The sequence below is a fragment of the Tupaia chinensis genome, unplaced genomic scaffold, assembly GCF_000334495.1.
Source record: "Tupaia chinensis unplaced genomic scaffold, TupChi_1.0 Scaffold000289_1, whole genome shotgun sequence".
Taxonomy (NCBI): domain Eukaryota; kingdom Metazoa; phylum Chordata; class Mammalia; order Scandentia; family Tupaiidae; genus Tupaia; species Tupaia belangeri.
In genome coordinates this window covers 155,877-170,707 of record NW_006159774.1, presented here as the reverse complement: position 1 = coordinate 170,707, position 14,831 = coordinate 155,877, and the positions used below count along the sequence as shown (strand labels likewise).

At 35.8% G+C, this 14,831-nt stretch overlaps 1 protein-coding gene across 1 annotated transcript; it reads right to left on the bottom strand.

The window, feature by feature from the left end:
* Nucleotides 1–1,382: 1,382 nt before the first annotated feature.
* Nucleotides 1,383–2,324, bottom strand: LOC102475637 (olfactory receptor 1J1). Its single transcript, XM_006150506.1, has one exon. It carries the CDS (start codon nucleotides 2,322–2,324, stop codon nucleotides 1,383–1,385), a length of 942 nt encoding a protein of 313 aa, XP_006150568.1.
* Nucleotides 2,325–14,831: the final 12,507 nt, after the last annotated feature.

The following is a 14,831-nucleotide window of genomic DNA, read 5'->3' as shown; positions in this document are numbered from 1 at the left end:
AGATTATTTTTTCACCACAAACCCTGTCTCAATTTGATTCTCTTCTCAGCAGCAGGCAAGAATTTGAGATCAAGAAAAGGGTCATAATGATATATTACCTCTTTTGTGGCCCAGTTTTTCAAGGGTTTTGCAGATACTGAGCTCACTTTTCTGAGCTGGATCATGGAGAGCAAAAGAAAAGAAAGGGGTGCCAGAATGTGCTTCTCTGATCACCATCATATCAAAGACATTTTTACTTCTCTCAGGCTGGATGATGGTTAAAAATAATTCATTTCTTGTCAGTACTAGATCAAAGGATATTAATAGACACCTGGAATGTCTTTTCACACACCCTCTGTGATATGGCTAAAATATATTTTCTTCCTGTGACCATTTTTCCTCACAACCCATGGTTGTGTGGTAGTGAATTCCATTTAGAATTTTTATTCTATGTCTTGAAGTCTCATTGACCTTCTAAAAAGTCTTCTTGGGAAGAATTAAAGTGGGTTCAGAACAATCCTCTCTCTCACATACCGATTTGTGCTCCATAGGGAAAAAAAAATAATTTCATTGTAATACCATGAAAATAAATGAAGGTATTCTCCAAACACAATTCCATTGTAATCTCTCTCTCTCTCTCTCATATTGGCTTAAGAGTTTAATATACACATCGGGACCAGCAGTTAGAGTAATGGCTATGTCGCTGGACTCCCATGTAGTCAACCGCAGTTCGCGTCCTGGACCCGGTGGCTTAAAACTCATGCCGGGCGCGTGTACGTGCATGCCCAAGATCCCAAGAGGAGAATGGAGGAGAAAGGATTGCGGCATGGCCATACCCCCTGGAGGGTGATTTCTCGCTTTCTGTCTCTCTGTCTCTCTCTATCTGTCTGGCGAGCACATGCGCCCTATAGTGAAAACCTCTCAAAAAAAAAAAAAGAAAAAGAAAAAGAGTTTAATATACACTGAAAGGATAAGAAAGTAGCATGTTAATTATTAGGAAAGGAGAGTAAAATTTATTATTTTCTCCCTGCAAGTTCTAGAAGGGTTCAGGGTCTCTGGATTTGTGGGTTCCTGGGTGAAGGAAGAGTCATATCTTCACAAATGTGGAAAATTCCTTAGACATGGAGGTATGAAAGGACAGAAACATTTTATAGCAAATTTAAAATCCAACTTCCTTTTAATGATACCAAAGTGACACAGCATCCTTAGAGTATTTAGAGCAAAGAAAGTCCTATAAAACATAACCTGTTATACTATTTCTCTTAATAGATGTAAGAAAAATGTCAGCAAAGCATTTCTGAGTGACAGCTCAGTGACAGTGAAAGAAAGAAAAATGAGCTACAGATTCAATAATTTACATGCTGTTGTGGGAAAAAGACTTCATGATTTTTTTTAAGTAAGCATCAGCTGGAAGAATATGTTTTCTTGCTAAAGAGTTTTCTTAAGGCTCCTTTCATGTCTTTATTTCTCAGACTATAAATAAAGGGGTTCAACATGGGAGTGACTACAGCATACATCACTGAAGCAATGATATTCTTGTCATCAGTGTTGCTGGATGAGGGAAGAAAATAGAGACCAATAATTGCCCCATAATAGAGTGTTACCACCGAGAGATGGGATCCACAAGTGGACAAGGCTTTGCAGATTCCCTTGGCAGAGGGAACACGGAAGATGGTGATGCCAATACGACCATAAGAAACCAGAATGCATAGGAATGGAAGCATAATGGCTGCTAATCCTGCAGTAAAGATTACCAGTTCATTGAGAGAGATGTCTGAGCAGGACAGCTTGAGCAAGGCACCAAGGTCACAGAAGAAATGGGGAATGAGGTCGTCAGCACAGAAAGAAAGTTTGGCCAGGAGAAGGGTGTGCAAAAGAGCACAAGCACAGGCAATGACCCAAGACCCAGCCACTAGCATGACACAAAGGCTCTGACTCATGATGGTGGTATAATGTAGAGGTTGGCAGATGGCCACATACCTGTCATAGGCCATTGAAGTGATAAGAAAACTGTCCAAGTCAGCAAAAAATATGAAAAAATATGTCTGTGAAATGCACCCCTTGTAAGGGATAGATAGGTGCTGGGTCTGCATGTTCATCAGCATCTTCGGAACAGTTACAGAAGAGAAAGTGATATCAGTAAAAGCCAAGTGGCTGAGGAAGAAGTACATGGGGGTGTGCAGGCGGGAGTCCAGCCAGATGAGGAAGATGATGAGCAGATTCCCCAAAACTGTGGTCAGGTACATGCCCAGGAACAGGGCGAAGAACAGTCCTTGCTGCTCTGGCCGGATGGGGAGCCCCAGGAGGAAGAACTCAGACACGTTGCTCTGGTTGTCCAGCCTCATGCTTAAAGGGCACTGGGAAGAAAAGTTGAAAGGAAAAAGGGGAATGTCTTGGAATAAGAAATGATGATTGTGTCATACTATGACAGAAATGTTATTTTTACTTAGGGAATGTCTTCATCACTTTTTTTTTTTATGTTTACCATCTCTTTCGAACTCAAATATGGTAGGGAAACAATGTAGTTTTAGACTATACAGCTATTTTCTTTCTTAACCTGGTCCCTGTCGCTGTAAATGGTAATATTAGCAGTTAATGTTTAGCAAATATTTTTCTGATACACTCTTCTAATAGCTGATTTATAGTTACTGAATCAGTAGTCTTAACTATGTGAGAGAGGGAGACACTGTCATTGTCTATACTTTTCACATAATATGGCTGACATAAACATTCTCACAACCTGGTAAAAAGAGAAGCTCAGGTTTGGACCCAAGTGTTTTAGGTATAGCATTTATTCTCTAAAAGCAAAGCAATTATCCAATCTTAGAAATCTTATTTTCCTTTATAATTTTGTGTGTAATGACTTGTTTAATTCTGAATTTCCTGCTTGTCTACATATCCCATGATTATTTCTGATTTGTTCATTGGTTACAGACTCATAATATATCATAGGCAAAACAAAACAAAACAGAAAAAAACAAAGACACAACAAAAGAGGAAAACTACAGACTGATATCCCTGATGAATATAGATGCAAAACTTTTCAACAAGAAACTACCAAACAGTACCCAGAAACAACATGATCTGGAAGGCTTTATTCCAGGGATGCAAGGGTGTTTCAACATACACAAAACAAAAAAACATAATACATCACATTAACAGAAGAAAAAATAAGGGCCGGCAGGCAGCATGATAGTTAAGGGCAGTGGACTCTCACATGGCCAACTGCGATTTGGATCCCAAACCTGACACTTGTTTTCTCACTTTCCCTCTCTCTCTGTCCCTCTCTGGTCAAATTAAAATAAATAAATAGATAGGTAAAGTTAAATAAAATAATTCTTTTAAAAATAGAAGGAAAAAATAAAACCATATGACCATATCAATAGATGCAGAAAAAGTTTTGTAAAATACAACATCCCTTCTTGATTAAGACCTTCAGCAAAATTGGCATAGAAGAAACATTTCTCAGCACAATAAAAGCCATATATGAAGACTGATAGCCTTGTATTGAAAGGGGAAAAGCTGAAAGCTTTTTCACTAATCTTGCATATGCTATTTAAAAATACATTGATCTGTATATATGTTTAATTTTTGTGGACAATTTTTAATATACATCAGAGTTTTAAGACTATTACTCAACTAAAAATGCAAGGATATTTTAATGTGTGATGGTATCTTTATTCAGAAAATGATATCTTGTCAAATAAGATTTAAGACTGGGTGAATTTGTTGATTATATGTTGAACTACATGGAAACTTTCACTTACCAAGAGCAAAGTACAAAATTTCTCCTTTAATACTGACAGTGCCCTTTGAAATAACTAGGGGAATTTTGGTTGGGGAAATATTTCAATTCAAATATCATTATCTTTGGATATAATCTGGGTTTTGTTTGGTTTGTCTTATATACGTATTGTTTTTGTATCAACAGAAAGAAAACAGAAAGACTAACTCTAGTACAAGCACAGGCAATGACCCAAGACCCAGCCACTAGCATGATATTTATGCCACTACATGTTCATTCAACATTTTTATGTTTTTAGATTTCTTCCTTCAAAATTTAAGTATAAAAAGATAAAGTCCATGACAAGAAAGTAGTCCCATTTCCCCTCCTCTCCCATTTATTCTTTTCTTGGTTACTTTGTGTCACTCATTACTATTTGATTTTCAAAAATATTTATTTATAATTGAAAACTGACAAATTATACTTCGATTAATTTATGTGGCACAAGGAGATGTTGTGATTTATGAATATAATGTGGAATGTTAAACAAAGCTAGAAAACATTTTAAAAACTCAAATTAATTTGCAAATTCAGTGCAATTGTAATAAAATTACTGGGGATATTCTTCACAGAAATAGATAAAACAGTCTTAAAATTTGTCTGGAATCATAAAAAGCCCCATATCACCAAAACAATACTGTGCACAAAAAATAATAAAGTAGGAAGTATCTCACTGTTCAACCTCAAACTATATTACAAAGCTATGATAATCAAAACAGCATGGTAGCCGCACAAAAACAGACACATAGACCAATGGAACAGAATAGAGACCCCAGAAATAAACTTAAAAACATATAACCAACTGATTTTTGACAAAGGACACAAGGCAATTTGGTGGAGAAAGGAAAGTCTCTTCAACAAATGGTGTTGGAAGAATTGGATATCTACCTGCAGGAAAATGAGACTGGACACCTATCTCTCATCATTAACAAAAGTCAACTCAAAATGGATCAACAATCTAAACATGAAGACTCAAACTATAAAACTCCTGGTTGGGAGAAACTGTTGAAGATACTGGAGTAGGCAAAGATTTCTTAAATAAGATTCCAAAAGCACAGAAAATAAACCAAAAAAAAAAAAAATAGAACACAAGGTTGATAAAGCTTCTGCATAGCAAAGGAAACAATAATCACAGTGAAGAGAATATTTGCAAATTATGCTTCAGATAATGGTCTGATAACCAGAACATGTAGGGAACTCAAGCAGCTTATCTGAAAAAAAAAATCCATTTAAAAAGTGGGCAAATGAGCTGAACAGACCATTTTCAAGGAAGACATATGAGTGGCCAAAAGGCGTATGAAAAATTGTTCAACATCTCTTATTATAAGGGAAATGCAAATTAAAACCACAATACAACACCATTTAATCCGAATTGGAATGGTTATGATCAAAACAATAAATAACATGCGCTGGTGAGGTTGTGGTGAAAGGGAAACCCTCCTACACTATGGCAGGAACATAGACAGCCAATGTAGAGAACAACAAGGAGGTTCCTCAAAGACCTACAGATAGAACTCCCGTATGACCCAGTAATACAACTCCAGGGTACTTACCTTAAGGATAGAAAAACAGTCAGAAAGACACTTGCGCATCCATGTTCATTGCAGCGTTATTCACGACTGCTGAGACGTGGAATCAACCTAAGTACCCAAGAACAGACTGTTGTATTTAAGAAACAAATAAATTAAAAAGTTTAACAGACACAAGACTAAAAAGTTATTGTGTGTGATAATATCTTTGCTTGACATGCAATTAATTTATGCTTTGAGAATCTACATATTTGAGAATGCTGTAAAAAATAGTGATTAAATATAAATGAAAAAAGAGATGGATAAGCAGATATTAGTTTACTATATAATTCTATCCATCAGCAAAAATGAATGAACTCTATATCACATGTGTCTAAATGATAGATCTTTAAAATTAATTTTGAGTTAAAATAGGTATAACATGGGCAAGCAGGTGGCATGGTGATTAGGGCACTGGATTCCCACATGGCTAACCACAGTTCTAGTCCCAAACCTGGCGACTTGAAAGATCACACCAGGCATGGGTGTGTGCATGCCCAAAAATCCCAAAAAGAGAATGAAGAAAAAAGGATTGTGGCATGGCCATCCTTACTGATCCTAAAGAAAGGAGGAAGGAAAATGAGAGGGGTGGGATGGTGCTTTAGCTATGCCTGCAATGGTCTAAGTTGTTTTAAAAAAAAAAAATCAGAAACGAGTAGAGCAACATGTCAATATTCATTAAATCTGAGTGTGTATGGGTGCATGGGGTCATGTTTATATTAATTAATATTCTTGATTGTCTAAATGATCATTAAGAAATTGCTTTAAGTAAAAATAGAAATACTTCTCCCACCTCCTCCCCATCTGAAACCACAGAACCTATTTACCATGACCAGAAACAGGCAGTCACATAGAGAAAAAGCTCATATTATTATAATGTGGGAAGTAGTGTCCCTGCTGACAAGCAAGGTCTTTAGCCTAGAGGGGAAAGTGGGTCTGGAAAGACAGATAAAGCAGGAGTGATGGTACAGTATGTAAACCATTTTCCCAACTTGGGAGGGATATTAAATATTGGAAAAAAATATGGGAATACTTCTAAGGAAATATTCTCCAGAAAACCATTTTTGGTTGAGGAGAGTGAGACAGAGGATGGAGAACACACCGTGTATGTTCACCAGGAAGCAGGATGTCAAACAGTAAGAATCTGGGTAAATCCAATTCACAATGAAGTGTTGTCCATTTGAGTAATGTACTCTGCATCTGGGTGATATTTACTTCTGTGAAAGAACGACTTCATGGGACAATTAATGTTAGGAGACCAGTGTGCCTCATTCTGATTGTTGTTGTTGTTTGAATTGTTCGTGTGACGTTTAAGAAAGAGAAGCTCAGGTTTGGACCCAAGTGTTTTAGGTATAGCATTTATTCTCTAAAAGCAAAGCAATTATCCAATCTTAGAAATCTTATTTTCCTTTATAATTTTGTGTGTAATGACTTGTTTAATTCTGAATTTCCTGCTTGTCTACATATCCCATGATTATTTCTGATTTGTTCATTGGTTACAGACTCATAATATATCATAGGCAAAACAAAACAAAACAGAAAAAAACAAAGACACAACAAAAGAGGAAAACTACAGACTGATATCCCTGATGAATATAGATGCAAAACTTTTCAACAAGAAACTACCAAACAGTACCCAGAAACAACATGATCTGGAAGGCTTTATTCCAGGGATGCAAGGGTGTTTCAACATACACAAAACAAAAAAACATAATACATCACATTAACAGAAGAAAAAAATAAGGGCCGGCAGGCAGCATGATAGTTAAGGGCAGTGGACTCTCACATGGCCAACTGCGATTTGGATCCCAAACCTGACACTTGTTTTCTCACTTTCCCTCTCTCTCTGTCCCTCTCTGGTCAAATTAAAATAAATAAATAGATAGGTAAAGTTAAATAAAATAATTCTTTTAAAAATAGAAGGAAAAAATAAAACCATATGACCATATCAATAGATGCAGAAAAAGTTTTGTAAAATACAACATCCCTTCTTGATTAAGACCTTCAGCAAAATTGGCATAGAAGAAACATTTCTCAGCACAATAAAAGCCATATATGAAGACTGATAGCCTTGTATTGAAAGGGGAAAAGCTGAAAGCTTTTTCACTAATCTTGCATATGCTATTTAAAAATACATTGATCTGTATATATGTTTAATTTTTGTGGACAATTTTTAATATACATCAGAGTTTTAAGACTATTACTCAACTAAAAATGCAAGGATATTTTAATGTGTGATGGTATCTTTATTCAGAAAATGATATCTTGTCAAATAAGATTTAAGACTGGGTGAATTTGTTGATTATATGTTGAACTACATGGAAACTTTCACTTACCAAGAGCAAAGTACAAAATTTCTCCTTTAATACTGACAGTGCCCTTTGAAATAACTAGGGGAATTTTGGTTGGGGAAATATTTCAATTCAAATATCATTATCTTTGGATATAATCTGGGTTTTGTTTGGTTTGTCTTATATACGTATTGTTTTTGTATCAACAGAAAGAAAACAGAAAGACTAACTCTAGTACAAGCACAGGCAATGACCCAAGACCCAGCCACTAGCATGATATTTATGCCACTACATGTTCATTCAACATTTTTATGTTTTTAGATTTCTTCCTTCAAAATTTAAGTATAAAAAGATAAAGTCCATGACAAGAAAGTAGTCCCATTTCCCCTCCTCTCCCATTTATTCTTTTCTTGGTTACTTTGTGTCACTCATTACTATTTGATTTTCAAAAATATTTATTTATAATTGAAAACTGACAAATTATACTTCGATTAATTTATGTGGCACAAGGAGATGTTGTGATTTATGAATATAATGTGGAATGTTAAACAAAGCTAGAAAACATTTTAAAAACTCAAATTAATTTGCAAATTCAGTGCAATTGTAATAAAATTACTGGGGATATTCTTCACAGAAATAGATAAAACAGTCTTAAAATTTGTCTGGAATCATAAAAAGCCCCATATCACCAAAACAATACTGTGCACAAAAAATAATAAAGTAGGAAGTATCTCACTGTTCAACCTCAAACTATATTACAAAGCTATGATAATCAAAACAGCATGGTAGCCGCACAAAAACAGACACATAGACCAATGGAACAGAATAGAGACCCCAGAAATAAACTTAAAAACATATAACCAACTGATTTTTGACAAAGGACACAAGGCAATTTGGTGGAGAAAGGAAAGTCTCTTCAACAAATGGTGTTGGAAGAATTGGATATCTACCTGCAGGAAAATGAGACTGGACACCTATCTCTCATCATTAACAAAAGTCAACTCAAAATGGATCAACAATCTAAACATGAAGACTCAAACTATAAAACTCCTGGTTGGGAGAAACTGTTGAAGATACTGGAGTAGGCAAAGATTTCTTAAATAAGATTCCAAAAGCACAGAAAATAAACCAAAAAAAAAAAAAATAGAACACAAGGTTGATAAAGCTTCTGCATAGCAAAGGAAACAATAATCACAGTGAAGAGAATATTTGCAAATTATGCTTCAGATAATGGTCTGATAACCAGAACATGTAGGGAACTCAAGCAGCTTATCTGAAAAAAAAAATCCATTTAAAAAGTGGGCAAATGAGCTGAACAGACCATTTTCAAGGAAGACATATGAGTGGCCAAAAGGCGTATGAAAAATTGTTCAACATCTCTTATTATAAGGGAAATGCAAATTAAAACCACAATACAACACCATTTAACTCGAATTGGAATGGTTATGATCAAAACAATAAATAACATGCGCTGGTGAGGTTGTGGTGAAAGGGAAACCCTCCTACACTATGGCAGGAACATAGACAGCCAATGTAGAGAACAACAAGGAGGTTCCTCAAAGACCTACAGATAGAACTCCCGTATGACCCAGTAATACAACTCCAGGGTACTTACCTTAAGGATAGAAAAACAGTCAGAAAGACACTTGCGCATCCATGTTCATTGCAGCGTTATTCACGACTGCTGAGACGTGGAATCAACCTAAGTACCCAAGAACAGACTGTTGTATTTAAGAAACAAATAAATTAAAAAGTTTAACAGACACAAGACTAAAAAGTTATTGTGTGTGATAATATCTTTGCTTGACATGCAATTAATTTATGCTTTGGGAATCTACATATTTGAGAATGCTGTAAAAAATAGTGATTAAATATAAATGAAAAAAGAGATGGATAAGCAGATATTAGTTTACTATATAATTCTATCCATCAGCAAAAATGAATGAACTCTATATCACATGTGTCTAAATGATAGATCTTTAAAATTAATTTTGAGTTAAAATAGGTATAACATGGGCAAGCAGGTGGCATGGTGATTAGGGCACTGGATTCCCACATGGCTAACCACAGTTCTAGTCCCAAACCTGGCGACTTGAAAGATCACACCAGGCATGGGTGTGTGCATGCCCAAAAATCCCAAAAAGAGAATGAAGAAAAAAGGATTGTGGCATGGCCATCCTTACTGATCCTAAAGAAAGGAGGAAGGAAAATGAGAGGGGTGGGATGGTGCTTTAGCTATGCCTGCAATGGTCTAAGTTGTTTTAAAAAAAAAAAATCAGAAACGAGTAGAGCAACATGTCAATATTCATTAAATCTGAGTGTGTATGGGTGCATGGGGTCATGTTTATATTAATTAATATTCTTGATTGTCTAAATGATCATTAAGAAATTGCTTTAAGTAAAAATAGAAATACTTCTCCCACCTCCTCCCCATCTGAAACCACAGAACCTATTTACCATGACCAGAAACAGGCAGTCACATAGAGAAAAAGCTCATATTATTGTAATGTGGGAAGTAGTGTCCCTGCTGACAAGCAAGGTCTTTAGCCTAGAGGGGAAAGTGGGTCTGGAAAGACAGATAAAGCAGGAGTGATGGTACAGTATGTAAACCATTTTCCCAACTTGGGAGGGATCTTAAATATTGGAAAAAAATATGGGAATACTTCTAAGGAAATATTCTCCAGAAAACCATTTTTGGTTGAGGAGAGTGAGACAGAGGATGGAGAACACACCGTGTATGTTCACCAGGAAGCAGGATGTCAAACAGTAAGAATCTGGGTAAATCCAATTCACAATGAAGTGTTGTCCATTTGAGTAATGTACTCTGCATCTGGGTGATATTTACTTCTGTGAAAGAACGACTTCATGGGACAATCAATGTTAGGAAACCAGTGTGCCTCATTCTGATTGTTGTTGTTGTTGTTATTGTTAGTTTAGAGTTTAGGGTTTCCTTATTCCTATGCTTTCCCAGCAGATAAGATATATTTTACTATCATAGTTTAATGGAACTACTTTGGCCCATCTATATAGCCAATGGTGAAATTACTAATTACAAAGGCCTACAGTGAAGACCAAATCTCCTAGGCCAGCTTAATCTAAGGAGGTTATTGATATAAAGATGCTATAATGAAGCACAGAATTCATGCCCTGGCAATTTTCTTCTATATAAAGAAGAGTAAAGATTGCTCATTCACACCCAGTCATACACAAAAGGAAAAGAAGCAGGGACAAGAAGTATATCTAGAACTTCCACCATGCACCATTATCTTCATTTCCTGACCTCCAAAATGAGTAAAATTTTCCAGTTGGTAAAAATTCATGTCAAATAATAACTTTCAGTGAAAACAACAAAATAGGTAACTGGTTTCATATAATATCTGGAAATAGAACTAGAATATTTATGTTTTACCATTAGAGCTCTCAGAAACAGGTGAAAGATAGTTTGCTACTTATTCCTAGAGTCTGAAGAATTTTTGCACAGATTCCAGCACTTTGGATCCAAACATGACCCTACAATCTTCATGTATTATGGAAAATGAGTGATGGGACCATCTCTCTAAATTTCTTGAGATTCTTCAGAGTGTCTGAGTCAGTTTTCCCCCAAGGGAATGTGAAAAACTATGCTGGTGTAGTGTGATTTCCAGAATAATACTGGGTCTTCCATACCCCTGCACAAAATATTGTACAACCCTCTATAGGTTCCTGACATCTAAAATTCTTCCAGCAATACAAAAAAACCTTTAAAGTTCCAATTAGAGATGACATTTAAAGGTAAATATTCCTGGGAAAGAGAGCCCTGTGGCCAGCATTAATGCTGAAATGAAATGGCTGAGAGTGCTTCACTTTGGGCAGGGGGGCAAGTTTGGATAGAAGAACAGGGGCTGCGGCTTTCTCAAAGTGATGAGGGGCAGGGTGGGGATTACAGGCAGAATTTAAGGTTGCAGACACTGGTTGACTCTTCCCAAACTGGTTGAGATAACAGCTCTGTGGTTAGGATGTCAAAATAGTCCCACTGTTAATAAAACCTTCTGTAGCACTTCATTTGCACCACATAATTTTAAATACTACTCACTTGTCCCCACAGCCTTTCTGCACAGTTATTTTGATCCTCACTTAAGGGACGAGAGCACTGGTACTCAGTGATGGAACTCACTTGTTATTATACCAATAGTGTGTAGTAAGACTGGGATTTGACACCAGGTCTATCTGACTTCAAAAACTATATGCTCCCCACTATATAAAATGCTCTCCTTAAATATATGCTCAAATAAGATAGCATACTTATTACCTGAAAGCACCCAAGAATATTGATAAATAAATCAGAAAACTGAAAATCTATGGTTTCAGAGTTTGTGCCTAGATGGTAATATATATATATAATAATAATGATAATTAAGATAATAACCTTATTATCATTCTTTATTACTTTTTAAAAAATTATATTTAATCACTTTACAGTATACAAAATTGTTTTTCCCAGCATGAATATAGTGTTTATCAGTCAAGTCAAAGATATGTCATATTAAAAAAAGATATATATATTATCATCAATGGATACCTTTTCATTTTATTTCTGTTAAATGTTTCTCCTCCCTTTTTTTCCTCGATGTCCCCCACCCCTGATTACCCCCCCATACTGTCTGTAGTATCCACAGTTGCACTCCCTGCCATTATTCCCTCCAATCTTTCAGTTTCTGCCATAGAGTACAGGCATTCATTGTATATTAAGGGGGACATACGATACCTGTCTTCCATTATATATTAAGGGGAGCATACGATACCTGGCTTGCTTTGCTTAACATGAAATCTTCCATATTTGTCCACTTTGTTAAAAGATAGGCAAATGGCGGGGCCAGCAGATGGTATAATGGTTACATTGCTGGACCCCCTTGTAGTTGACTGTGGATTGAGTCCCGGGCCCAGCTGCTTAAAAAAAACTCACATCAGGCACATATGCATGCATCCCCAAAAATCCCAAGAGGAAAATGGAGGAGCAGGGATTGAGGTGTGGCTATTCCACACTGGCGGGTGACTTCTTGCTTTCTGTCCCTCTCTGTCTCTCCAGCAAGCACATGTGCCCTCTAGCAAAAATCTCTATTTAAAAAAAAAAAGTTAAAAAAAGGCAAATGAGCTGAACAGACAACTCTCAAAGGAAGGTAAGAATGGCAAAAAATCATATAAAACAAATTGTTTGCATCTCTTATCATAAGGGAAATGCAAATCAAAAACCACAATGAGATATCACTTAACTCCAGTCAAAATGGCTAAGACTAAAAAAGAAAAAATTATAAGTGCTGGCAAGACTGCAGTGAAAAGGTAACCCTCCTACACTGTTTGTGGGAATGCAAATTAGTACCATTCATTCTTTAATCACTTAGTTGTGTGAAAAGTATATGCCAACTGCTGTGGCATATATTTCATATCATATCAACTGAACAGAATCATAAAAGGTATATTATTCTCATTTAACAAATTGGAAGCCAGAGCTTAGAGAGAGGTAGTAATTTGCCTAAAATCATACATCATGGAAAGTATGGAGAGGTCACTCGAACTCATATTTGTCTGATTTCAAACCCATGCTCCTAATCACCATTCTGTACTGCTTCCAGCAAATCATAATTTGATGGGACAAAGATATCTGGATTTGCACTCCTCATTAAAAAGGAGGTGGGATCTGTAGTTTCTAGGTGTGGAAGGGTAAATAAATGTATGCCTCAGTCCTTCATCAGATGATCAAAGTGAATAGAGAGAGGAGGATATAACCTACTAGATTTACAAAGGCTTTGGCCCAAAAGTGAGTTTTCAGGTCACTAGGACAAAAGCAGGTAAGATCTGACCAATGTTTTCTATGGACTACCTAGTTTCCATCAATAACAGAAAGGTGAAGGCAACTATGGTACATTTTAATTGGAAGTAATATCATTTAGCCAAAAACATGAGCTCATGAAAAGTTTATGATGTAATTTTTGAAAGGACATAACAGAATGTTGTATATAGACATATTTACAAAACATATAAGCAAATTATTATGCATCATAGGCATATTTACAAAAACTATGGATTATTAGTTTTTAAACCTGCAAGGAGGTGCTCAGGGCTGGGATGTAGGCAAAAATTCAATGAACTCTTAAATGAAAGAGAGAACATTTTTCTCAAAATTAAAGTTAAAAACCCCAAGAGTTATAATTGTTATGTTTGCCTAAGTTATTTGAGATGACATAAAGAAATTATATAAAGTGCCTGGCACATGCATACTCATCTATAAGATTCTATAGCAGACTCACACACACACACACATACACACTCACTCACTCTTGAATGGAGGCTACAAGCACTGCCCTTACCTAGTTTAGTAAGTGATAAATTCAAATACTGCTAACTCCATGGTATGCACTAATTTTTCATTTTCTCCCCAAAAGACTAAGTCATGAGCTCAATTCTGAAGTGGGGAGAAATACAATCTCTCTTTTTCACCAGATCCAAGGCAATGACAAGGGTATCTCTTTTTACCAGCCAAGTTGGAAACTCAGGGGACCAAAGTCAAAGTTTCTGGTGAGATATAATTAGGGAGTAATTATTGTAATTCCATTAACATTCCCAGAGGAGATGTGCCTTTGTTGAATACTAAAGGTAGTCAACCCCTTTGGGAACATAAATAAGGGATTTAATTATTTACATATTCATTTTTAAAGATTTTTCACATCTATGAGCTTATTTAACCAGCACAGTAATTCTTGAGAAGGTTAATTTTTTTCCATTTCATTGAATTTGAGTGCAATTTAAAAGGAAATCATTAAATGAGGATTAATTAATTAGTTAATTAAAACACATTAATTACAAACCTAAAGCCTACCTCCTTTGTGCCATGATGGCTTCCTTATATTGTGGGATCTGTATCATATGGTCTTCTTCCTTTCCACATTCAGTTTAGGACTGGGAAGGGAGTTACTATTAGTCTCTGGGAGATAAAAACACTCATCAAAGAATAGAGATTCTTTTCTTCTTACAGAAATATCTAAATAAATCCAAAAAATTTAGTTACAACACAAACTTAGAACTCAAAAAAAATTTTTTTTGGCCATAGAATTAGTTTGAAAACCTTATTTAGATTTTCAAGTTGGAGAAGACACACAGACTCAAGTGGACGACAGAATTACCTTTTTCTCTTTTTAAAAAGTTTATTCATTTCTTTTATGAAAGTGAGAGAGA